This window comes from Cetorhinus maximus, chromosome 13, assembly GCF_964194155.1.
Source record: "Cetorhinus maximus chromosome 13, sCetMax3.hap1.1, whole genome shotgun sequence".
NCBI lineage: Eukaryota > Metazoa > Chordata > Chondrichthyes > Lamniformes > Cetorhinidae > Cetorhinus > Cetorhinus maximus.
This window is the reverse complement of record NC_135891.1, coordinates 115570106-115596537: the sequence shown is the minus strand read 5'-3', so window position 1 is coordinate 115596537 and position 26432 is coordinate 115570106. Positions and strand designations below refer to the sequence as shown.

General features: G+C 45.8%; 1 protein-coding gene across 1 annotated transcript in view; it reads left to right on the top strand.

The window, feature by feature from the left end:
• The first annotated feature begins 863 nt into the window (after positions 1-863).
• Positions 864-26432, top strand: part of LOC144688994 (beta-1,4-galactosyltransferase 2-like) — a 45616-nt gene continuing 20047 nt past the window's right edge. The window contains exons 1-3 of the mRNA XM_078556081.1: positions 864-1187; positions 21675-21767; positions 24321-24556. Coding sequence (XP_078412207.1) covers positions 1025-1187; positions 21675-21767; positions 24321-24556 — 492 coding nt within the window. The 5' untranslated portion in view covers positions 864-1024. The remainder of the gene's footprint in view (positions 1188-21674; positions 21768-24320; positions 24557-26432) is intronic.

Below are 26432 nucleotides of genomic sequence, written 5' to 3'. Positions count from 1 at the left end.
CCCTAGGCTGGAGCATCTCGACCAAAGCGAAGTGGAGATTTAATGGAGGTGTTCAAAAACGTGAATTGATAAATAGGGAGAAACTGTATCTAGTGGTAGGAGAGTCAGTACCAGAGGGCACAGGTTGAAGGTGATTGGCAGAACTAAAGGCTACATGAGGAAACTTTTTCTGGTGCAGCCAGTGGTTTATGGTCTGGAATGCAGAAAGACAGAGACTGTGTAAGTGGGAGGAGAGAGAGAGAGAGATACTAATTGGGAGGAGAGAATGTAATTGGGAGGACAGAGAGAGAGAGGCTGTGTAAACAAGAGGGAGACTGTGTAAATGAGAGTGTGGGAGGGAGAGAGAGGAACTGTAACTGGGAGGCGAGAGAGAGTGTGTAAGTGGGAACACAGAGAAAGTCTGTCAATGAGAGTGGCCGAGATTTTCCGACCCCCACTGTGTCCTGTCGTGGGGGATACAGCGGACCAGCTAAAGATCAATTGACTTTTGGAGGGACTGGATGATCCCAGCAGTGGACGGGGCCAGGACATCCCACCCAATGTGTTGTGGGGAGAGAGAGAGAGAGAGACTGTAGCTCGGGGGAGAAGAAAGCGACTGTAACTAGGAGAGAGTGAGAGCTGTAAATGGAAGGAGAGAGAGAAAGTGTGTGTGCTAGGGAGAGAGAGAGAGATTTTCAACTGGGGGGAAAGTGTGTATTGTGGGGAGAGAGAGAGAGAGAAAGGCTGTAACTGGTAGGAGGGAGAGAGTGTGTTATAGAGATTGTAACTGGGAGGGGGAGAGTGTGTAAATGGGAGGAGAGAGAGACAGACAGAGACAGAGTGGGTGGTGGTTTTCGGCTGAGGTTCCGCCCAGCCTAGAGACGTGACAGAGCTAAAGGAGCCCCGGAGCAGGGGAGAGGGGAACAGAGGCTGGGATTGTGGAGCTGGAACAGAGACACAAGCTAAAGGAAAACTGCCCGGAGAGAGAGAGAGAACACAATTGTTTCCCGGTGTCTTTTTTTCTTCTCTCTCTCGTCTCAAACACATGATCGTGGGGGAAATGAGGTGGAAATTGTTGATGATGCTGTTCCTCTCCTGCCTGCTTGTCTGCCTCTGGCTTAATAACCTCAGCAGCAGCAGCTTGAGCCAGTGGAGAATCTATCAGCACTGGCAATGGAAAGAGACAAAACCCACAGCATCAAACACAGGTAGGTGAGGAGGGGGGGGGGAGAGTCAGATAGAGGGAGAGATAGGTGGAGAGAGAGAGAGAGAGGAGATGGGGAGGGAGAACGGTGGAGGTGGAGGTGAGAGACCAGGAGGAGGAGGAGGAGAGGGAGGGAGGGATAGGAGAGAGAGGGGGCGAGAGAGAGGAGAGGAGAAAGGTATGATAAGGTGAGGAGGGTGTGTGGTGAGAAGGGAGGAGTGGGGACAGCAGAAATGGGGAAGGGGGAGAGAGGTTTGGGGTTTGAGGGGAGGGCAAGGGATGAGCTATCATCTTAGGGTTGCAATTCCTTCTCTTTCCACAGAAAATGGCTGTTATGACTGTGCATTATTTTTGGAATAGTTATAAACTCTCTACATATGCGAGCTGAGAGACTAGGAGCTATTTTCATATCAATTCCTCCTTGCCCCTAAAACAAATTTCCCTGGTAAATGATTGTAAAAGGAAATAGAATTTAACCTTTGTATCTTGCTTTTTCACCACACCCTCCCTCCTTCCCTCCCTCCCTCCCTCCTCCTCCTCCCCCCCAAAAAAACACACGACTTAATACTAATGTGTTTAGTTACATATTTCAATCCTTTTTGAAATCAATGTGTTTGTAGGCTTCCTGGAGCTAGGTTGCTATCTCATCTGACCAATTTTATATGGAATCCTGCATTTTGACTCTCAAATAGATTTAAGGTGGACTGTAATTATTTACACTTTGGGAGTTAATCTGGGATATAAAGATTTTTTGACAATGAGTTAGCTTCTTCCTCACCCATCCCTCAGGGTGCAGTCACAGTGTGAAGAAGTTCACATAGCCAGTTTCCATAATAAGCGTGGGTGCAGGAACTTATAGTGAAAATATAAAAACTAAGGACAGAACGTATGTCTATAAAATGGCACTGGCTTTCTTTGGACCTTATCCCTCACCCTATGACCCTACTTCACTTCCCCTTGTGCAATGCCATTGTCAGTCAACCAGTACAAATAACAATCTAAGTACATGGGGGTGCACCTGTTCAATAAAAGATCAAAAGTCTCAAATGGGTCTCCCTACTCCTACGTTTTGATATTGGAAAGCAAACAGTGACCAGACACCTGACCACAAAATCCAATGTAGTGCGAAGGGAGTGCTATCTTTCGGTTGAGGTGTTAAACCAAATCTGTCCTTTCAGGGTTTGGTGGGGAGGGGGCACGAAAAGAATTCCTATTTGCACCATTGCAAGGAGGTATTCTAGCAATTGTCCCTCAATCAATGTTGCTAAATACCAGATTATCTGGGTCACGTTCGTGTCGCTGTTTGTGGGAGCTTGCTGTGCCAATTGATTGCCTAATTTCCTGCATTGTAGCAACAGTACTTCATTGGCCGTGAAGCGCATTGGCCAAGATTGTGGTTGTGTCAGGAGCTATTTAAATGCAAGTTCTTTTGTAATGCAAATACTGATTCACCAAGCTTCTTTTCTCATGGGCCTTGGGCAGGTGTCTTTAATTAAAGCATTTGCTGGTGTCTCTAATTCACAGGAACAAATCTAAAGCAAAAGTGATTATATGCACTGCCTCTGGTTTACAATGACAGAGATATTCTGTTTGCTATTGCAGATTCTGGTAATTGTGTGTGTTTTTTGGGAGTGACAGTGAACTCTTCACTTTCCTGTGACCACTACAAACCTTTATTGTTAACCATAAGATTAGAGCTAGGCTGTTCAGGGGTGTTATCAGGGAACGCTTGTAACATTGGTTGACATGTATTTATTTAAAAGGTAAATCATGTTTGACTAATTTCAATGTGTTGCTGGAGCTTTTATAAATATTCAAAAGTTGTTTACAAAATACCAAATGATAGATTTGTTAGCAGAATTGATGCCCATGGATTAAAGGGGCAGTTTTTCAGATTGGGTGGTATAGCTGTGATGTCCCCAGGCCAGCATTGGGACCACTGGTCTTTTTGAGTATACCCAGATGACCTGGACTTGGGTAGGTGGGACATCATTTCAAAGTTTGCAGATGACTTGAAACTCGGGTAGTAACAGATTTCAGGACATACAGATGGTGAAATGGACAGACACGTGCATTGTCGAAATTTTTGGCTCTTGTTAGCACTCCTGGGAAGCCCCTTGGGAAGCTTTACTATGTTAAAGGCGCTGCATAAATGCAAGTGGTTGCTGTAGTACCAGTTTGGCTGTTTCTGGCCGGCTTTGCCACAGGCTAGCGATTCCCCAGTAACTGATATTCCGACATGGAATTCGTGCGTGCGGCGGAAGCACAGATTTGGAACACCTGCTCTTCCGGCTGTAAATCCCTAGCCTGTGTTGCTGCCAATGATTCTGATTCTCCCTGGGTACAAATTCCACAGGTAATAACCACCTGGCCCTTTGTACAAACAATTGATTTTTTTTAAAAACGAAAAACTTTCATTTATATAGCGCCTTTCATGACATCCTAAAGTGCCTCTAGCCGGTTAAGTACTTGTCTCGTCATTGTTATAATGTAGGACCAGCAATATCACAGGAGTGTGATAATCAACAGGTAGTTTGTGATTTTTTTTTTCCCCAGTTTTTTTTTCTTTGGTGAGGTGTGGGCATCACTGGCAAGGCCAGCATTTGTTGCCCATCCCCAGTTGCCCTTGGCTTGCTCTGCCATTTCAGAGGGCAGTTCAGAGTCAACCACATTGTTGCGGGTTTGGAGTCACGTGTAAGCCAGACCGGATATGGACAGCAGATTTCCTTCCCTAAAGGTAATGCCCTTTAGTGAATTTTTATGACAATCGGTGATAATTTCATGGTCACCATTGTGTTATGTCAACATTTGGTAACGCTGAGAGATGTTGGTTGAGGGTTAAATATTGGTCCGTGACACCGGCGAGAACTCTGCTGCTCTTCCTCGATTAGTGGCCATGAGACTATTCAGGTACATCTCTGAGGGTCGATGGGGCCTTCAGTTTAAAGTCTCATCTATCAGATGGCAGCTCCAACAGTACAGCACTCCCACAGTACGACATTTGGCAGTGTCAGTCTGGATTTTGTGTTCAGATCCCTGGAGTGGGGCTTGAACCCACGATTTTGGAGGCAAGAGAGCTACACACTGAGCCACAAGTGACACAAACATTATTATTTAATTGGAAAGATTCTCTTTTGCTTTTATTGGGCCTTTGTTGATTACTTTGGCATCTTTCAGTTTGATTGAGCCCAGGAGAAGTCCTTGCTGCCCATTGACGAATTTGGCATACGAACGTATGAATTAGGAGCAGGAGTAGGCTACTCGGTCCCTCACACCTATTCCACCATTCAATAAGTTCATGGCTGATCTGATTGTAACTTCAACCCCTCATTCCTGCCTACCCCCAGTAACCTTTCACCCCCTTGTTAATCTAGCCCTACCTTAAAAATATTCAAAGACTCTTCTTCCATCGCCTTTTAAGGAAGAGAGTTCCAAAGACTCACGACCCTCTGAGAGAAAAATTTCTCCTCATCTTGATCTTAAATGAGCGACCCCTTATTTTTAAACAGTGACAAGGCAGACAACCTTAACGTCTCAACTGTAAAAACAATGCACCAGTACTGCATCAAAGTCTAAATTATGTGCCACATCCAAGCTGAAACGTTCTCAGCATGTCCATACAAGACAGTGTATGGTGAAGTAAACTTTGTGTTACCCAACACTCTACCAACCGGAATTCTCTATTAACTTGGAATTTCTGATGTTCCCCAACATGAATCATCACTTTACCAACTGGAAGCAGTTACAAAGTTATCTGGAACCCACACCTGTACACTGTGTTATTTTATGCTTAAATTTATGTTTTAGCGTACTGTTGAAGATGAGTAAAAAGAATCCTGTTCTTTACTTCCAGAGTGCCTGCATGTTAGTTCATACTACAGGTATTACGCTCTACTCTGCTGGTAAATGGAACTCCCTGTTAACCTATCATTTTTGATTAAGTGACACCTCCTGTTCCAGCGCGTGCCGGATGATAAAGAGTTTACTGTACGTGGCGAGGTGGGGCACTGTGTGGGAAGGGAGAAAGCCTAGTGCCACGTGCTACCCACAAGCCATGGAAATCTGGGCTGCGAAAACCAGGCCTGTTCATGTTTAAACTTCTGACTGATTTGTCCTGTTCGAATTTTGAAATGCTTGATGACAACCTCCTGGATTTTTTTTTCTTCACTCTTTCATGGGATGTGGGTGTCACTGGCAAGGCCAGTATTTGTTGCCCATCCCTAATTGCTCTTGAACTGAGTAGCTTGCTAGGCCATTTCAGAGGGCAGTTAAGAGTCAGTCTCATTTCTGTGTGGATCTGGAGTCACATGTAGGCCAGACAGGGTAAGCACGGCAGATTTCCTTCCATCCCGGACATTAGTGAATCAGATGGGTCTTTGTGACAATCGATGATAGTTTCCTGCTCACCATTACTGAGACTAGCTTTATATTCCAGATCTATTAATTGAATTTAAATTCCACCAGCTGCCAAGGTGGGATTTGCACCTGTGACCCCAGAGCATTAGCCTGGGCCCCTAGATTACTCGCCCAGTGACATTACCACCACACCACCACCTCCCCAGAAGTCTCCACAAGCTGGGCGAGGAAGGTGTTTGCAGTATGTGCTTCTGTATTTCTACGTGATATGCAGGACCTGGCCTGTGTCCTCCACTGTCAGGATTAAAGAGTTGGCATCCAGAATGCACAGATTTACGGTGATTAGCACCAGAGCCAGAGGTGACATCATGTAAAACTTTTACACAGTGAGAGTTTACGATTTGGATAGGCCTTATTTAATTGGTGACGGGTGTGGCTAGTTTGCCATTGATGTGCTATGGATGGCACAGCAAGTTGTTGTGATCAGGAATGTGCTACCCGAATGGGCGGTGGAAGCAAATTCAATAGTAACTTTCAAATTGACTAAATACTTGAAGAAAAGACTGCAGAGGTACAAAGATAAAGCAGGGGGGCGGTGAGGGCGCCCAGCAGTGGAACCAATTGGATAGCTCGTTCAAAGATCCAGCCCGGACATAATGGGCCAAATGGCCTCTTTCTATGTTATATTATCTTCCATGATTCTACTTAGTCCTTGGCCACTCCAGTCCTGGCACGGATGATAAGTGTAGACATAACATAATTCCAGAACATTTCTGTCCATATGCTGCCTCTGGTTGCACCTTAACTCTTGTGTACTGTGATAAAATTAATCTTCATATTAAGTAAGAAGTGCTTTGAGTACTGACACTCTTCACTACTGCAAATGCAATAGCATGTGCAAAGCATGGTACCAAGGTAATGCAGTGCAAAGTTATGTGGTTAATTGTCAACCAACGTCTACAAGCTGATTATCTCATCAGTGCATTGCTGTATGCATGTTGATGGCGTTACCATAAATACACTTCAAAAAAGATATTTGGCTCCCTGAGATGGTGAAAGACACTATAGAAATGCAAGTGCTTTTTTTATAAACCATTCATGGATTCTTGTGAAGGTCAAACCAGACTCAAAGGGTGAAAGTAGCAACCCATGTAAATCACCTTAAAGTGTCCCCCTCTCCTCTGCTTGAGAGAGGATTTGTGTCAGATCTTTGTGGTATTTTTTCAATTTGTTGAATCACAAGAGCTCGTGTTTTGTTGCTCCTGCAGTATGAGAGGCAAACTACAGGGAATGTTCTCATCCAGGAAGAGGAAGACTAATCAAGGTGGCACCCATGATTTGGACCCAATTTGATGAGAGATTTGAGATACCGGGTCTATTTCTGCCCACATGCAGAAGGCTAAGAGGAATTCAGAAATGATGAAAGGTTTTGATGGGATGTTTTGGACGGTGCGTGAGTGATGACAGGGTAGGGAGGCATCTTTGTAAAAATATGTCACAATACAATTGAGGAGAGGTTAGAAGGCGTTGGGCAGAATCGTCCCAGATTTGCACCAATTGCAGGAGCAGGTGGGAAAAAGAATGTTTTACCCGCCGGCCACAATGGTGAGTTTTCACGGTGTATCGTCTGCTTCCCGCCTCATTAATTATACAGCCACAGGAAACACGCCGTCTCACTGGTGGGCGGCCTCTGAATCGCCCGCCGTGCTGTTACCTCTCCGTTTCCTCACTCCAGGTGCCATATCTAAACTGCAGCTGCACACACAGTTCTCAGTGTTTGCAGCCCAGAACTGCTCCAGTGAAGACACAGCCCTGAAAGCCAGGAAGAGTTCAGTGACCCATCACTGGAAAGCCTTTTGGAGGCCCGTCATGATGTTCTCCACCCCCGCTCTGTCTGCAGGCGGTCCAGCAATCTCACCACTCCGGCTTGGGAGGTGGTGGCAGAGGTGGTCAGTGCCAACGCTGCACAGAAGAGGTTGGCCACCCAGTGCATAAAGAGGATGAATGATCTCATCCATGCTGCCAGGGTAAGGCAACCATCTCATCACTCTAAACACTCACACTCACAAGCCCACCACACATTCACTGGCATCTCACTCACTGCCAGCTCAAGGGACATCACCACTCACTCTCTCACGCACCCTCACATCACCATCTGGCCTCATCTCCTCTGGAGACTGCCTCCTCATCCCTCACCATCTTGAGGCCATCTGCACAGATCAACATGTGCCCCACACACACCCTGGGATACCCCCTTTCCCCAGTAAAGCCCTGTCCCTGCAGCCTCTCCCCTTGCCTGAGGCCACTTTTCCACCTTCCCCAGGCTTGCCCTAGCCCTGCAGCCATTGAAAAGCCACCCCCGCCTTATGGCTGGTCTGGTAGGTAGAGACCTGCCTGTGAGCCCCTGTAAAAGTGATGTGGTGCTGCCTGTGAAGCCTGGCACTGATGACTGCGAGTGCTGCCTGAAGCAAGGTAGGCAAACAAACCTCAAAGTCCCGAGTGAAATGCAGCTCGTCAGGTGCACGTCACTTATGTACAGTTGTGAGACACGTCGGTGTGCAATCAGGCCGATGTACCCGGATGATCCAGCGTGGGGGGGGATGATTCCGGCGAGCAAGGATTATACTGATATGCAGATGTATGAAGTTCCCAATGCCCCGCAGTGGGGAAATGCAGCCCGCCATTGACGGGCAGAGTGGACGATTGCAAACTGGTTTCATGACGGCGTGAAATCAATTTTTGGCCTTCCTGCCATATTGTCTGCTTAGGCCCGCCATGATGCCTGATGCCAACAGACATACAGATATTTCTTTACAAAATCATAGAGCAGGGGGAGGTCATTTGGTCCATTGTAGCTGTGCTGGCTCTTTGAATCAGTTATCCAATTAGTCCCACTCTCTGCTCTTTCTCTATAGCCCAGCACATTTCCCCTATTCCAAGAATTTATCCAATTCACTTTTGAAAGTTAATACTGAATCTGTTAACACCGCCTTTTCAGGCATTACATTCCAGATCACAACACCTGACTGCATTTTTTCTTAAATCCTCACCTTCCCCCTCTGCTTCTTTCACCAATTAGCTTAAACCTCTGCTTTTTATTCATTTATGGGATGTGGGCTGGGCCAGCATTTATTGCCCATTCCTAATTGCCCTTGAGAAGGTGGTGAGCTTAAACCGCTCCACGTGGTGTAGGTACACCCACAGTGCTGTTAGGGAAGAAGTTCCAGGATATTGAACCGGCAACAGTGAAGGAATGGCCGATATATTTCCAAGTCAGGATGGTGAGTGGTGTGGAGGGAAACTTCCAGGAAGTGGTGTTCCCATGTATCTACTGCCCTTGTCCTTCTAGATGGTAGCAGTTGTGGGTTTGGAAGCTGCTGCCTAAGGAACCCTGGTGTGTTTCTGCAGTGCATTTTGTAGATGGTACACACTGCTGCTGTTCATCGGTGGCAGAGAGGATGAATGTTTTTGGAAGGGGTGCCAATGAAGCGGGCTGCTTTGTCTTGGAAGATGTCAAGCTTCTTGAGTGTTGTTGGAGCTGCACTCATCCAGGCAAGTGGGGAGTATTCCATCACACTCCTGACTTGTACCTTGTAGATGGTGGACAGGCTTTGGGAAATCAGGAGGTGAGTTACTGCAGAATTCCTAGCATCTGACCTGTTCTTGTAGCCACAGTATATGTGTGTGTGTTTTTTTCCTCTGGTCAATGGTAACCCCCAGAACGTTGATAGTGAAGGATTCGGCAATGGTAATGCCATTGAATGTCAAGGGGCGATTGTTAGATTCTCTCCTGTTGGAGGTGGTCATTGCCTGACACTTTGGTGGTGTGAATGATACTTGCCAAACCTGGATATTGTTCACGTCTTGCTGCATTTGGACATGGACTGCTTCGGTATCTGAGGAGTCACAAATGATGCTTAACATTGTGCAATCATCAGCGAACACCCCCACTTCTGACCTTATGTTGGAAGGAAGGTCATTGATGAAGCAGCTGAAGATGGTTGGGCAGAGGGCACTACCCTGAGGAACTCCTGCAGTGATGTCCTGGAGCTGAGATGATTGACCTCCAACAATCACATCCATCTTCCTTTGTGCAAAGTATGACTCCAGCCGATGGAATGCTTTTCCTCCTGATTCCCATTGACTCCAGTTTTGCCAGGATTCCTTGATGCCACACTCGGTCAAGTGCAGCCTTGATGTCAAGGGCAGTCACTTTCACCTCACCTCAGGAGTTTAGCTCTTTTGTTCATGTTTGAACCAAGGCTGTTTTGAGGTCAGAAGCTGAGTGACCCTGGCAGAGCCCAAACTGAGTGTCAGTGAGCAGGTTATTGTTAAGCAAGTGCCGCTTGATAGCGCTGTTGATGACCCCTTCCACTACTTACCGATGATCGAGAGTAGACTGATGGAGTGACAATTGGCCGGGTTGGATTTGTCCTGCTTTTTGTGTACAGGACATTCCTGGGCAATTTTCCACATTGCTGGGTGGATGCCACTGTTGTAGCTGTACTGGAACAGCTTGGCTAGGGGCACGGCAAGTTCTGGAGCACCAGTCTCCAGTACTATTGCCGGAATATTGTCAGGGCCCATAGTCTTTGCAGTGTCTTTATCACTTGGAGTGAATCGAATTGGCTGAAGACTGGCGTCTGTGATGCTGGTGTCCTCCAGAGGAAGCCGAGGTGGATCATCCACTCAATATTCCTGGCTGAAGATTGTTGTGAATGCTTCAGCCTCATCTTTTGCACTGATGTGCTGGGCTCCTCCATCATTGACGATGGGGATATTTGTGGAGCTTGCTCCTCCAATGAGTTGTTTAATTGTCCACCAGCACTCAGGACTGGATGTGGCAGGACTGCAAAGCTTAGATTTGATCCATTGGTTGTGGGATCACATAGCCCTGTCAATCACTTACTGCGCACGCAAGTAGTCCTGTGTTGTAGCTTCACCAGGTTGACACCTCATTTTAAGGTATGCCTGGTGTTGCTCCTGGCATGCCCTCCTGCACTCTTCATTGAACCAGGGTTGATCCCCTGGCTTGATGGTAATGGTAGAGTGGGGGATATGCCGGGCCATGAGGTTACAGATTGTGGTTGAGTACAATTCCGCTGCTGCTGATGGCCCACAATGCCTCATGGATGCCCAGTCTTGAGTTGCTAGATCTTCTGATTACTGACTGTCCTACCACTGGAAACAGTTTCTGTCTAGGTATTCTAATCAAAACTCTTTCATAATTTTTAAACATCTCTATTAAATCTCCCTTAACTGTCTTCGCTCGAAGGAGAACAGTCCCAGCAACCCCAGTCATCATTACTTGAGGAATGCTTGGCGACAGGGAGCACTTGAAGCTGATATCATTGCAACTTTTAAGACCATAAGACATAGGAGCAGAAATTAGGCCAATCGGCCCATTGAGTCTGCTCCGCCGTTCAATCATGGCTGATAAGTTTCTCAACCCCATTCTCCCGCCTTCTCCCCGTAACCTTTGATCCCCTTACCAATCAAGAACCTAACTATCTCGGTCTTAAATACACTCAATGACCTGGCCTCCACAGCCTTCTGTGGCAATGAATTCCATAGATTCACATTCTCTGGCTAAAGAAGTTTCTCCTCATCTCTGTTCTAAAAGGTCTTCCCTTTACTCTCAGGCTGTGCCCTCGGGTCCTAGTCTCTCCTACCAATGGAAACATCTTCCCCATGTCCACTCTATCCAGGCCTTTCAGTATTCTGTAAGTTTCCATCAGATCCCCCCTCATCCTTCTAAACTCCATCGAGTATAGACCCAGAGTCCTCAAACTTTAAGGTGTGACTAGGTCAGCATCTTAGAATACTCCAAGCAGTGTGGAGAAAGCAGGGAAGTGCGATTAGTTTTGGCTTCTGCTGGGAAAGACCTAGCGTAATCACGATGGGCTAAATGGCTCCTCATGTGCAGGGATAAGACCTTGTGCTGTCTTAGGGTGTGATGTAGCTTTAGCTGTGTGAACTTCGTTGTCGCTTCTGCGCAGCTGGCATCAAATGTGTTCAATCTTTTTCAATCAGTATTAAGGACCCTCCAGTCCGTCAATAAATATGCTTTTATATTGTGACACCCATGCTGATCCTATCATATGTAACCTTCTTATCCATCTCACCTGGGATCACAGCACCTCCCAAACCAAGAACTCTACCACCCAAAAGAACAAGGGCAGCAGACACATGGGAACATCACCATCTGCAGGTTCTTCTCCAAGTCACATACACCATCCTGACTTACAGCATATGTTGGCTGTTCCTTCATTGTCGCTGGGTCAAGATTTGGAGACTCCTGACTTTACAGAACCTCTGGGAGCCCCTTCTCCCCAGGGACAACAGTGGTTCAAGAAGGCAGCCCACTACCATTTTCTCAAGGATGATAAGGATTGGGCCTTGCCAGTGGCGTTTATATCCTTTAGAATCATAGAAATTTACAGCATGAAAGGAGACCATTTGTCCCATCGTTTCTCTGCCAGATGACAAGTAGCTATCTGACCTAATCCCACTTTCCAGCTCTTGGTCTGTAGCTCTGTAGCTTACAGCACTTCAAGCGCATATCCAAGTTTTTTTTTATGAGATTAGGGTTTCTTCCTTTACCACTTTTACAGACATTGGCCAGAATTTTGACCTTGATTGGCGGGTGGGCCCCACAGGCTCGGCGGTGGGCAGGCAGCCAAACTCCGCTGCTGAAACGGGGCCGGCCGCCATTTTATGTCGGCGGGCCAATTAAGGCCTGGCGGGAAGCGCTATGCACTTCCTCTGCAGGGGGGGAGGGATTCCCCATCTGTCAAAGTGCGCGCACTGCTCCCTGAGACTAAGTGCTGTCTCAGGGAGAGCACTGAATGTTTAAAAAACTTTAAAAATAGAGAAAGAAAAGCATTATTAACATGTCCCCATCATGTGACACTGTCACACGAGATGGGACCTGTTAATAAATATGAGTGAAACTTTAATAAACTTTTTAAAAACTGAGATGAAACCTCATCCCGCCAGTGGATGAGGTTTTATCTTTTATCAGAAGCCCGCTGGGGCTCCTGGCCTGCCCGCCAGCCTTAAGGTTAGACGGGCAGGGTCTTTCAATGAGCTTAATGATCCTGTCAGTGGCTTCAATTGGCCATTGACAGGTCGGCGGGCGGGCAGCTGATTTCGCTGTCCACCCGCCTTCCTAAAAATTTAAATGGGCCGGGATGACGTCAGGGGTTCCTCCCGACGTCATCCCGCATCATTTTACCGTCGGTGAGTGAGCCCCGTCCCCAAATCGCCGACGGGAAAATTCTGGCCATTGAGTTCGAGATCCCCATCTCCATTTCATTGAAAATATTTCTCCTCAACTACCCTCTAATCTTTCTGCTGATCCCCGGTTATTGACCTATTTACTAAGTGAAAGGGGTCCTTCCAATCCACTCTATCTAAACCCCTAATATAAGAAAAACCAAATACTGTGGTTGCTGGAGACCTGAAATAAAAACTGTGCGGGAAAAACTCAACAGATCTGGCAGCAACTATAGAGAGAGAAACAGAGTTAACGTTACAGGTCCAATTCTTCAGAACTATCCAGACCCCTCGTTATTTTATACACCTCAATTAAATCTCCTCAATTAGCCTCCTCTGTTCCAAGGAAAACAACCCCAGCCTATCCCCACGTAGCTGAAGTTCTCTGGTCCAGGCAACATCCTTGTAAATCTCCTCTGTACCCTCTTCAGTGCAGGTCACATCTGTAGTCGGGTGACCAGAACTGCATGTGTAACTTCCCTACTCTTTTATTGTTTGCCTTGGCTAATAAAAGAAAGTATCCCATATGCCTTTCTGACCTTATCTACCTCTCCAGTCACCTTCAGCGATCTGTGGGCATAGACTCCAAGGTTACTTTGTTCCTCTACTCCTCTCGGTATCCTACCATTTATTGTGTTTCCCCGAGAATGAATGTTTTAAAAAGGAGCCATGAAGAACCAAACCTGTCCCCTTTTTTTTACACTGGGGCACCAGAACTCCCTTTTGGCTCTCAGCACATGTGCAAAGCCTCTGCTTATGCAACCTGGCAACACACCAACAACATGGTGTTAGTGTGGTAGTGGTAGTGGTAGTGTGTTGCAGTGCACTTAGGAAGTCGGAATTCCTGTGGCAAAATGCACTGTTTACGTGCATGTTGTGGTCTGGAGCTATGGATACTGATGGTAGAGGCTCCAATATTCTTCCCATTACATGGCTGACCAGGAACCTCACCCGTTTACTGCCTGCCATTGGTGTGTGTTGGAAGGATTTACAAGTTGTTTGGCCACATTATGAACGTACCTTCTTTGGCCACCAAATCCTGGAGTGGGACTTGAACCCAAAGCTTGTGACTCAGAGGCAAGGACCCACTGTGCCACAAGACCTCCTACAAACAATGTAAAAAGCGCCCAGTATTTTCTTTTTGTCTCACTTTACTGCAAAGGGATTTGAGTACAGGGACAAGGAAGGCCTGCTGCAGTTGTATAGAGTCTTGGTGAGACCACACCAGGAGTATTGTGTGCAGTTTTGACCTCCTTACCTGAGGAAGGATATCCTGGCCACAGAGTGAGTGCAACAAAGGTTCATCAGAATCATCCTGTGGATACAGTCTCAGAATAGAGGTAGACCATTTAGAACCAAGATGAGGAGGAATTTCTTCAGTCAGAGGGTGGTGGATCTTTGGAATTCTGTACTCCAGAGGGCTGTGGACAGCTGACTCATTGAGTGTGTTCAAAGCAGAGGTCGATAGATTACTAGATACCAATGACATCAAGGGACACAGGGATAGTGTGGGAAGATGGCAATGAGGTAGAAGATCAACCATGATCTAGTTAAATGGAAGAGCAGGCTCAAGGGGCCAAATGGCCTATGTTCCTATCCCACAGCTCGTGCCTTCTAGTGATTGGTGAATGTACTGTTTGAGAGTGTGGTGAAGACAGATCCAATTGTGGCTTTCAAAACAAATTGGGTAATTACCTTAAGGGAAAAGCTTTTCAGGGCTACAGGAAAATGGTGTGGGACGAGCTGAGTTGCTTCTGCAGAGAGCTGGCACTGAGATAACGGGCTGAATGGCCTCCTTCTATCTATAAACCACTCTATACCTAACTCGGAATACATTTCAGCAGCAAGTGAACCATTTATGTATTTCTGGTGGACAATTCGAAAAGTTATTGGAGGTCATATGATTTCCTTTTTCTCTTCCAGCTCCTCTTATCTAGTGTTTTTGTTTCTCCACTGGGAATGAATGTTGTGTTTATTCTGTCTCATTTAATCTAGTCAGCAAGAACTCTGTACTCCACAAAGCTGTTGTTATTGTGTTCCAGTTAAAACTGTTTTTCACATGATGAATAATTACTGCAAGTAGATGGTGCAGGAAATCCAAATGAGGTGTTTCACTAATCTTTTGTTGTGGATCATAATATAACCAAGGCCTTGTTCATAGGAATTATCTACAATACTGTCATTAGGAACAGGAGGAGGCTATTCATCCCCTCAAACCTCTTCCACCCATTCAATTAAATCATGACTGATCTGCACTTTAACTCCATTTACCCTCCTTTGCTCCATGTCCCTTGACATCCTTATCCAAGAAAAATCTCAGTCTTGAAAATTTCAACAGATTTCTCTGGGTATCCAAAGCCTTTTGGGGAGTCGGGTGGGGGATGAGTGCAACGGGTGGTGGTGGGGGGGGGTGTTCTTTTGTGTGTGAGGGAAAAAGTGCTTCCTCATTTTATTCCTGAATGGCCTAGTTCTAATTTGAGGTTCCATTACTAGAGGAAATAGGATAGATACAGAGAAACCATTGAATCCCTCTTACTAGTCTCAGTAATGGTGACCATAACAACTATCATCAATTGTCACAAAACCCATCTGGTTCACTAATGTCCTTTTAGGGAAGGAAATGTGCCGTCCTTACCTGGTTTGGCCTACATGCTACTCCAGACCCACAGCAATGTGGTTGACTCTTAACTGCCCTTTGAAATGGCCCCGCAAGCTACTCAGTTCAAGGACATTTAGGGATAGGTAACAAATGCTGGCCTTGCCAGCGATGCCCACATCCTGTGAAAGAATATGTAAAAAAAATTAATAGTTTTAACTCAGGAACCAATAGATTTTTGTTAGTCAACGTTATTAGTTTTACAATGATAAATGGGGGATGTGTAGATCTGGAGGATCCCTACCTTGAGGATATGGGATGAGCAGAGGAGTGGAACTAATTGTATAGTTCATTCAAAAAATTGGTACAATTATGATCGGCTGAATGTCATCGTTATGTGCTGTAAGATCTTAGGATTCTATGAATGCCAACAGCTCACAAAGTGGCACCATTAAGCCCAGAATTGTAGATGCAATTGATGTTAATTCATTGATGCTGCTATTCCTAACTTGGGAATTGGGTTCTAGAGATGATCCTGTACTCAATTCTGATGTTTTGCGAACCATGAGAGAGCCACTGAGTCCAATTAAATTACACTACCTGGGGTCTGGTGTAAAATTGGTTTTCATCCCAGGTTTAAACAACGTAGTCCATGTGGCCAACTTTACCCATTTGGAATCTTCCTTGGCGGTTCATCCAGTTATATAGGAACAAGAGGATGCCTGTTCTACCATTCAATGAAATCATAACTGTTCTGCATCCTAACTCAGTTTGGCCCCATATCCACTAATAACGTTGACTAACAAAAATCTATTGGTTCCCGAATTAAAACTATTAATTTTTTTTTTACATATTCTTTCACAGGATGTGGGCATCGCTGGCAAGGCCAGCATTTGTTACCCATCCTTAATTGTCCTTGAACTGAGTAGCTTGCGGGGCCATTTCAAAGGGCAATTAAGAGTTAACCACATTGCTGTGGGTCTGGAATCGCATATCGGCCAGACCAGGTAAGGACAGCAGATTTCCTTCCCTAAAGGACATTAGTGAACCAGATGGGTTTTGGGACAATCAATGATAGTTGTTATGGTCACTATTACTGAGACTAGCTTAACATTACAGATTTAGTTAATTGAATTTAAATTCCACAAGTTGCTATCGTGGGATTTGTACCTATGTCCCCAGAGCATTTTGTGGGAGAAAGTTCCACGTTTTATGGCACTTCTACCAACCCTTTGCATTTTTTTTTACTCATTCATGGGATGCGAGGGTCGTTGGCTAGGCCAGCATGAAGAAATATTTCATAATTTCTCTCCTGAATGACCTGGCTTTGATTTTCAGGTTGTTATCTTTTCCTCGACTCTCCCACTAGTATAAATAGTTTCTCTCTACCTACCCTATCGATTTGTTTTAAAATTCTAAAAAAAAAACCTCAGCCCAGTTACCATTGACTAGGTGTTCGACACACCTGTCAAAAGAAGAAATAACTTTGATATTGTAAATTTTATTATAAATTTATATAATGTCTTTCTTTGTTTCATGACATTCCAGAGTGATTTACAGTCAAAGTACTTTTGAAGTGTAGTCACTGTTTGTAATGTGGGAAATGCGACAGCCAACTTGCGCACAGGAACCTGATTATTTGTTTTGGTGATTGTTTGAGGAATAAATATTCGCCAAGGACACTGGAGAGAACTGCTCTGCTTTCCTTCAAATAGTGTCATGGGATCTGTCATGTTATTATAAGGATATAATCCTTGGGCTTATTTACTGTACAAGACACAAGGCATCAATCACTCATAAGGGATTGGGTAAACACATTGTGGGTTCATTTTATTAAGACTAGGCACATGTGAACAGTCATGCATAGGTGTAAAGCTTGAAGGCATCAGAGCTGTGCCTGTGCTCTGCTCAAAGCAACAATGAAACTAAGACTCGATAACATTACACATTTCCCTTCTAGTGATGTCATGCTGATACCCCTTAAAGGCATATTCCAACATTCCCCCCCCCCCTTTAAAAATGTTTTCTCCCTTCCAAACAAGAATGTTCCAAAGCAGTGTAACTATTGACAATACATGTTCATGTTTAATTACCATTACATAATGCATAGAACTGATAAATCTGAGTCTCTAAAGCATAAAGGTAATCTGAAGGTGTGCTGATAGTTTCACAATAGTAGTTTTCGCCATGGTCTTCCATGTCTGTGAATACATGTTTTTAGAATTCACAGAGGTAGTATGTTGTCATTTGCCCCTGTGTCAATCTTGGCCAATAATGACTAGTTAGCAACTTTCCTAGGGCAGATCATTTGAATCTTGGCAAACACTTCAGACAACGTGATGGCATCTATGGTTTCCACAAGATTGACAGTGTGAAACATGTGCGTTCAGTTCTTCATCTCATTGTGCATATCATCGTCATTTTCTGGTTTGTCAGTCATCTCATGTATATGTTTCTGACAGGATACTGGGTGGTCGTACGTGGTGCCAGCAAGTGCCGGTTGTGTACAGTCTGTTTGGATCAGTGCTCAGCTCTTTGTAGCTGCATCAGCCTTTGCTCTAGTGCACTGCCGCTGCCAATGGCCCTTTCTGCCACATGTCTTGTTAGGTTTGGGTGTTCTAGTGAGTGCATCGACAATTGGGATAGTATTTAGGAACTGTAGATTCCAGCCTAAGGCTCAATCTAGTGATATCATGCTGATATTCCTTAAAGGCACATCACGACAGGATCTATTACATCTCCCTGATGGGGCAGGTGAGATCTTGGCTTAACGTTTAATTAAAATGACAGCACCTCCACCATGCATTGCTCCCTCAGCACTGCCCTGAATCATTGGCCCAGACTATGTGCCAAGTCTCTGGAGGGGTTTTGAGTTACACAACCTCTGACTGTGAGGCAAGAGTGCCATGGCAAACCATGAAGGGACGCTAAACTTGTTATTGTTCCTGGTAAAGGAAGGGGTGAATCAGCCCGTGTTCCCTTGCTCCGAATGACCAGTTACCAGCGCTAGGAAGTACACAGCCATGGACGTTGGCAGAGGAAAGGTTTGGACTGTGGTACTGTCTCCAGCACTCCCTCCCAGAATTGAATAGCTCACTGGGACTCACTGAATGGACTTGCACATGAGAACCTTGGCCATGGGAGATGGCCACCATATGTGGCGTGTTCACGGGAGCCTGTGCCATCAGAGGAGCACGGAAGAAATTGGCAGAAGCAAATTCCTTGCAGGAAAACATAGACAGTGAACACACTGACAAAATGCAAAACTAACTCTCTTACATCGAGCAAGCATAACTTAATCTCACAGACTTGAATCTTTAACTCAACAGCTTATTGAGTGTGCGACAGGTGTATTTATGAAAGATCATATAACTCTTTAAACTTTCAGCAATCCATGAAAGGATTTCAGTTTTAATGGCGCTATGTAATACTGTCAATGGGAACCCGAGACTGTGGCCCCAGGCTGCCTCCAGCAATGTCTTTGAGTCTGTGCTGAAATGAATAAGAAGGAAAAAAGAAAAACATGCATTTATATACCATCTTTCACAACATCAGGAGTCCCAGAGTACTTTACAGCCAATGATGCACTTTTAATATAGTCACTGTTGTAACATAAAAAACATGGCAGCCAATTTACGCACAACAGGCTCCCACAAACAGCAATATTAATGACAAGATAATGTTTTTGTGATGTGATTGAGAGATAAATGTTGGCCAAGGCACCGGGAGAACTCGTCTGCTCTTCAAAATAGTGACTCTGGGATCTTATCTGTCCACCTGAGAGGGCAGACGGGGCCTCGGTTTAACGTCCCATTAGCACATTTCTTAGCTAATATCACCACCTCTTTTTCCTTCTGTCTGTGACATCTTTTGGTTATCTCCACCTATCACTGGCCCTCTATCCAGCTCTACCTGTCCCACCCCCCCTTAAACCAGCTTATATTTCACCTCTCTTCTATTTTTCCTTAGTTCTGATGAAGAGTCATTCGGACTCGAAATGTTAACTGTGCTCCTCTCCGCCGATGCTGTCAGACCTGCTGAGTTTTTCCAGGTATTTTTGTTTTTGTCCTCGGTTTAACGTCCCATCTGAAAGTGCAGCACTCCCTCAGTACTGCACTGGAGTGTCAGCCTAAGTTCTGGAGCGGAACTTAAACCTGTGACCTTCTGACTCAGGCAAGCCTGCTACCCACTGAGCCAAATCTGATGCTTCACACAAGCACAGAGCCTGTGGCAAAGCTTTCAGGAAAGGAGAACAGAAAAGGTACTCAACACCCACAAACTAGCTTTTGTGAAGCTGTGCAGTGTTTGTATCTTCCCCTCCCCCCCCCCACCCCCCCACCGCCCCCCAAGCTCTAAGAGCTTTTGGAACCAGATTGATCTGTCCGCCTTCCAGCTATCGCACACAGCGGCTACAATGCATTAAATCATTATCAGAACCGAGATAGTCTTGTCTGCTCTTAAATGTATTTAAGGTCACGTACTTCTGGAGGATAAGGAAATGGTGCTGTAATCCTTACAGTTAATACCCTGGCACATTGTGCAGCGGTGCTGCATGGCCTGTGTTTTAAATAGAATGAGCTGTCAGCCTGGGATCGTATTAATCGTTCACCGTTCCTGTCCCCCCAGCCTTTACTGTGACTGGAGGGAAGGGTGAAAGTCCAAAACGGTAATTAGCATCAAGCTGTCAGCACCTTTTGTACAAAGGGAGCTCTGTGTGGACTGTGAGGGCCGTGAGTATTCTTTTGTTGCTGTGCTTCGTTCTCAGGATGTGGGATTTGCTGGCTAGGCCAGCAGTTATTGCCCATGCTGAGAGGTTGAACCACAGCCAGCACAGGAATAGGCTATTCAGATCCAGCTGATCAGTACTGCTACTGATGCTCCACTCGAGTCTCCTCCAGCCGTATTTGGGCATTCTGCAAGAAAGCAGGTACAACCTAATTTTATAATATAAATTGCTTGTTTCCCCCCCTCACCCTTTGACTCCCCAGATTGCAGATCAGACATGGATGGAGACCCCCTGAGACTGAATCCACTTGATGCATTGTAGCCGCTGTGTGCGATAGCTGGAAGGCGGGCAGGTCAATCTGTGTGGGGGGGGGGGGAAGATACAAACACTGCACGGCTTCACAAAAGCTATTTTGTGGGTGTTGAGTACCTTTTCTGTTCTCCTTTCCTGAAAGCTTTGCCACAGGCTGTGTGCTTGTGTGAAGCATCAGATTTGGCTCAGTGGGTAGCAGGCTTGCCTGAGTCAGAAGGTCACGGCTTTAAGTTCCGCTCCAGAACTTAGGCTGACACTCCAGTGCAGCACTGAGGGAGTGCTGCACTTTCAGATGGGACGTTAAACCGAGGCCCCGTCTGCCCTCTCCGGTGGATGTAAAAGATCCCACGGCCACTATTTCAAAGGCGAACAGAGGAGTTCGAGAAAACACAAGGATGGGCAGTAACCTGATAGTGGTTTTTAAGATTATGTAAGGGTTCAATAGAAAGGATGTAGAGAAGTTGTTTCCATTCTCAGGGAAAGAAATTTTGAGCCATAGTATAAGATTGTCACTAATAAACCCAATCGGGAATTCGGGAGAAATTTCTTTACCCAGAGAGTGGTTAGAATGTGGAACTCGCTACCACGGCGAGCGGTTGAGGTGAATTGTTTAGAGGCATTTAAGGGGAAGCTGGATAAACAGAGAGAGAAGGAAGTGCTGATGGGGTGAGATGAAGAAAGGTGAGTTCATGTGGAGCTTAAACACCAGAATGAACCAGTTGGGCTGAAAGGCCTGTTTGTGTGTTGTAAATACCATGAGGCCCCCTTTTATGTGAACATGTCATAAGCCTGGATGCAATGGAGGGAGGGGGGATTTGTGGGGGAGGAGGAGTTTCCTATTCACGCCCCTAGGAAGAGACTGCCCACTGGGTAACAACCCAGTGTTCAAAGGATGGATCTTCAGGCCTGTCTGAATCGAGGTTCCAAGCCATAATGATACTGACGGGGAATGTTATCATTGAGACAAGCCTCACTCTCTCACTGGACATTGTGCTCAAGGTTAATAGGTTTTTATATTCGGTGTCTTCTGATGTATATAAAGGCCTCACTTATTTCTTTCAAGACTGAAAGCTTTTCCTAACCTTACATAACAACACTCATCTTACCGGGATAGTGATGTGAGGTCAAGCCCTAGGCATTTACAACTCCAGTCATCACAGCCCTCACTCAACTTTCTGCTCCTTGGACATTTTCAACTTATTTCTAATTCTCCTTCATCACAGACGATGCCCCAACTCCAAGCAATGGGACAGCAGTCACCAAATCTTCCGAAGCTACTCACTTGGAGGAATGCCCCTATGATCCACCAGAGCTTGGTAAGTGATGAGAGGAAACTGACATGACCAAAACCTAGTTAATAGTGATTAGCACAGTATTTTTAGTTTAAGAAAGTTGGTTGTCATGGCATCCTGAAAATTTCTCCAATTAACTATTGGGAAGACTGAAATCTTTACCTTCAGTCTCTATCACGAACTCTGCTTCCTCCCCGATGACTGTGAGGCTGAACTGAACCTAACCAATCACAAACACGGTGTCATATTTGAGGGCGTGATGATCTTCCAACCACGTATCTGCTCCATCTCTAAGGCTACCTATTTCCACCTCCATAATATCAGTCGACTCCACACCTGTCTCAGCTCATCTGCTGCTGAAACCCTCATTCATGTTTCCTTTTTAGCCACTGGTCTTGAAAATTCCCACACTCCAGCCTCCCATCTTCCACCCTCCGTAAGTCAGAGCTGATCCAAGCCTCTCTGCCCGTATCCTAACTCCCGCCCGGTCCCGTTCACCATCACCCCTGTGTTCACTGACCTGCGTTAGCAAAACAACAGTTTTAAAGTTCTCATGCTTGTTTTCAAATCCCTCCATGACCTTGCCCCTCTCTATCTCTGTAAATCTCCTCCAGTCCTACAACACTCTGCGATCTCTAAGCTGCACCAATTCTGGCCTCTGGCACATCCTTGATTTCCGTCACGCCACAATTGACGGCCGTGCCTTCTGCTGCCTAGGGCTCTAAGCTCTGGAATTCCCTCCCTAAACCCCTCTGCCCCTGGCCTTATGTCTCCTTATGTAGTTTGGTTTGAAATTTTATTCGATAACACTGCTGTGAAGCGCCTTGGGATGTTTTATTATGTTAAAAGGTGCTATATAAATGCAAGTTGTTGTTTCTGATTAAAAGTCTAATAGGCTAAATGCTACTCCGGTGGTCATAACCATCATTATATCAGCCCATAGTAGGTTAGTCCCACACAGCAGGAGGATTTACAAGGAGCAGGAGATTTGGACTCACTGAATGTAAATATCCCGCTGGGGGTCATCCTGGAATTCCAAGCCGGAGCAGCCGTCTCCTTTCACTGATAGTGGCTGGAATGAGGAGTTTGAAATCTGGACCCCCCCCGCCCCAACTCAGGAATATTACCACTGATCCAAAAGCTGACTCCAACCTTTGTAATTTTTCGGTGTCAGCTGTGGCTCATTGGACAGCCCACCTGCTTCTGAGTCTAAAGATTGCAGGTTCAAATCCCATTCCAGGCTTTGACATTCCAGAGCAGTGCACAGGGAATGCTGTCCTTTAGGTAAGATGTTAAAATCCAGATCCTGTCCGCCCTCTCGTGTCGATGTAAAAGATCCCGTGGCATCATTCCAAGAGTTCTCCTGGTCTGGTGTTTATCGCTAAAACCAACATCACTAAAAGCAGATTATCGGAGGTTTGCTGTGCGCAAATAGGCAGCGACACATTCTACATTACTAAAGTGACTGCATCTCAGAAGTGCTTGGAACCTTTCAAACAAGGCAGGGTCATTTATTTAGTTAAAAACAAAAAACTACTGCGGATGCTGGAAATCCAAAACAAAACAAAAACAGAATTACCTGGAAAAACTCAGCAGGTCTGGCAGCATCGGCGGAGAAGAAAAGAGTTCTATTGAAGGGTCGTGAGGACTCGAAACGTCAACTCTTTTCTTCTCCGCCGATGCTGCCAGACCTGCTGAGTTTTTCCAGGTAATTCTGTTTTTGTTTCATTTATTTAGTTGCTGTTTTTGGGAGCTTGCTGTGCACAAATTTGTTGCTACATTTCCCCACATCACAAACACTTCATTGGTTGTGAAGGGCTGTGGGATGTCCTGAAGTTACGTAAGGCACGATGTCAATGCACACGTTTTATCCTTATTTCTCTTTGCCCGATTAAATGGTCGTTGGTCGCCACTTGTGACTTTAATGCCCATCCCTCACTGTTCCTGAGAAGGTGGTTGTCAGCCACCTTCTTGACAGTTCTGCAGTTTGCTAATCCATTTCACAAGGCAGTTAAGACTCAGCTATATTACTGTGGGTCTGTGAGAATGGTAAATTTCCTTTCGTGAACTAGATGACGATCAGGCAGAAATTAGCATTTTATTCTAAATTAAATTTAATTAATTGAATTTAAATTCCCAGCTGCTGTGGTAGGATTTGAGCTCATGTCTTCAGATCTTTAGTCCAGGCCTCTGGTTTACTAGCCCAGTAACATAGCACATGGTGGAGTAGTGGTGATGTCACTGGACTAGTAATCCAGAGGCCCAGGCCCAGAATGCTGTGGGGATACAGGTTCAAATCCACTGCAGCTGGTGGAATTAGAATCAATTAATCTGGAATTAGTCTCGGTAGTGGTGACCATGGTAACTGGTCACACGTACACGTGACTCCAGATCCACAGCAACGTGGTTTACTCTTAAATGCCCTCTGAAAAGGCCTAGCAAGTGCCTCAGTTCAAGCACAACCCTTGCCAGCGATGCCCACATCCCATGAAAGAATGGAGGGAAAAATGTGCTACAATGCCCCATGAGTTGATAACTGATTCAATTAACAAAGCTCCCTGGTTTTTCGGTTAACAGTCGGCCCCCTGAGGATCGTGTTTGACGAGGAGCAGTCGCTGGAAGAGCTGGCTGAATTAAATCCCTACGTGGAGTTTGGAGGCCACTACAAGCCTCGGGACTGCATCCCCTTGCAACACATTGCCATCATTATCCCCTTCCGAAATCGGGATCACCACCTGAGACACTGGCTCTATTACCTTCACCCAATCCTGCGCCGGCAGCAGGGCGAGTATGGGATTTACATTATCGAACAGGTAGGAGTGACTTGTGATGGTACTAACAGGAATGAGGAGCTTCAGTTACTTGGAGATATTGGAGCTGGCCTCCTTGAGCAGAAAAAATTAAGGGGAAATTTGGTGGAGGCGTTCAAAATCATGAATGACTTTGATGAAATAAATAAGGAGATGCTGCTTTTAGTGGCCCGAGGGTCAGTAACCAAACAACACACGGATTTAAGGTGATTGGCTAAAGGATCAGAGGTGACATGAGGAAACATTATTATTATAAACAGCAAAGATGTTATGTGCAGATAAAGGGTAGTGGAAGCAGATTCAGTAGTAACTTTGAAAAGAGAACTGGACAAATACTTGAAGAGCAAAAAAAAATGACAGGGCTATGGGGAAACAGCAGGGGAGTGGGATTAGTTGAATAGCTCTACCAAAGCGCCAACACAGGCACAATGAGCCAAAAGGCCTCCTGTGCTACATCATTGCATGGTTCTGTAAACATTGACCTAACCTAGCCACATTTATTCAGGGACATACTTCAGAAAGAGGAGTTATTTTTCATAGAATCTCCAACACCATTGTGGGCCAAAAGTACCGAGGTTCCAAAATCTTTATGCCTTTGTTCAAAACTAGTTGGTGTCTTTCTGCACTGAACTATTAAAAAATATGAAAACCTAGTAAAACAGATCAATTGTATTTAAGGGAAGTTAGCTAAACACATGTGGGAGGAAGAAAGAGGCGTATACGCTCTCAAAGTTAGATAAAGGATGGTGAGAGGAAGCTTCTGTGGAACAGAAACACCGGCATGGACTAGTTGGGCTGAATGGCCAGTTTCCCGGCTGTACGCTGGATGGGTGGTATTTATATGGGCAATGGGGGTCTTGCCCACTGCCTGGAGAGCTGGCAAGAACCCCTGCACTGCCTCTCTTTGGGAAGGCTCACCATATTAATTGCCTATGACCAGTTCTTGGCCTTCCCTGGGATCAACAGCCCCCACCCCCTGCCCCGAGAGCTGGCAGCCCAGCAGAGCCTGATAGCAGTTCATCTTTGCAAGCAGTGCCATCAGGAGATGTGGCAGCTGCCAACAATGCACCCAGGGAGAGGCCTAGGATCACCGAGGGACCCAGGCCACAGGTAAGTGAAAGCAGGATGGGGGTCGTGGGAGAGGGTTTTGGTAGCAAAGGTGGGAGATGGCTCCCAGTGGTCCCCACCCTTTCCCGATGCCAGCTCCCTCGATCAGGCACCATGCTTTTGAACGAGGGCCTCCAACAACACCACCAACTCCACCGCAACCACCCCTCCCCCACCCCTCCCCCCCGCCCCACCCCACCTCCAGGAGCTGGCAAACAAACTCAACTTTTCAGACTTCCCACATGGGGTGTACCCCACCCACCTCTGGGTGAATACTAGTGGTGGCAAGATGAAACCCTTAAGTGGGCATTAATTGATCATTTAAGGGCCTCAATTGGCTGCAGGAAGTGGTGGGGGAAGGCCTTTTTGCCCCAGAAATAATCAGGGCAGGCAAAAGCTGGGAAGTGAGCGGGGCGGGGGGGTCTCCACTCCGCGTCCTCTACTCCAGTTAAATGCCCCCCCACCATCAAACTCGCCACGAGGGAGTTAAATTCCACCCAGTGTAACTGAAGAGAGAGTACGTGGCAGAGCAGAATTTAACGCCATTGGAAAGTGAGTAAATGTTTACATTTCGTTCAGTTCCTGGATGAAGCATTGTGCTTCGGTCAGCCAAGCATTGCTCAGTCAAGACCAGTTTTATTTCTGAATTTAAGAATTCATCCAAAAACAAGGCCGGATTTTACGGTTGGATTTGCCGGATTGCAAGCTGTAAATTTGGTGGACCCGGTCAATAAACTGGGCAGAAAGCCGGAATCTTGGACCTCCATCCATT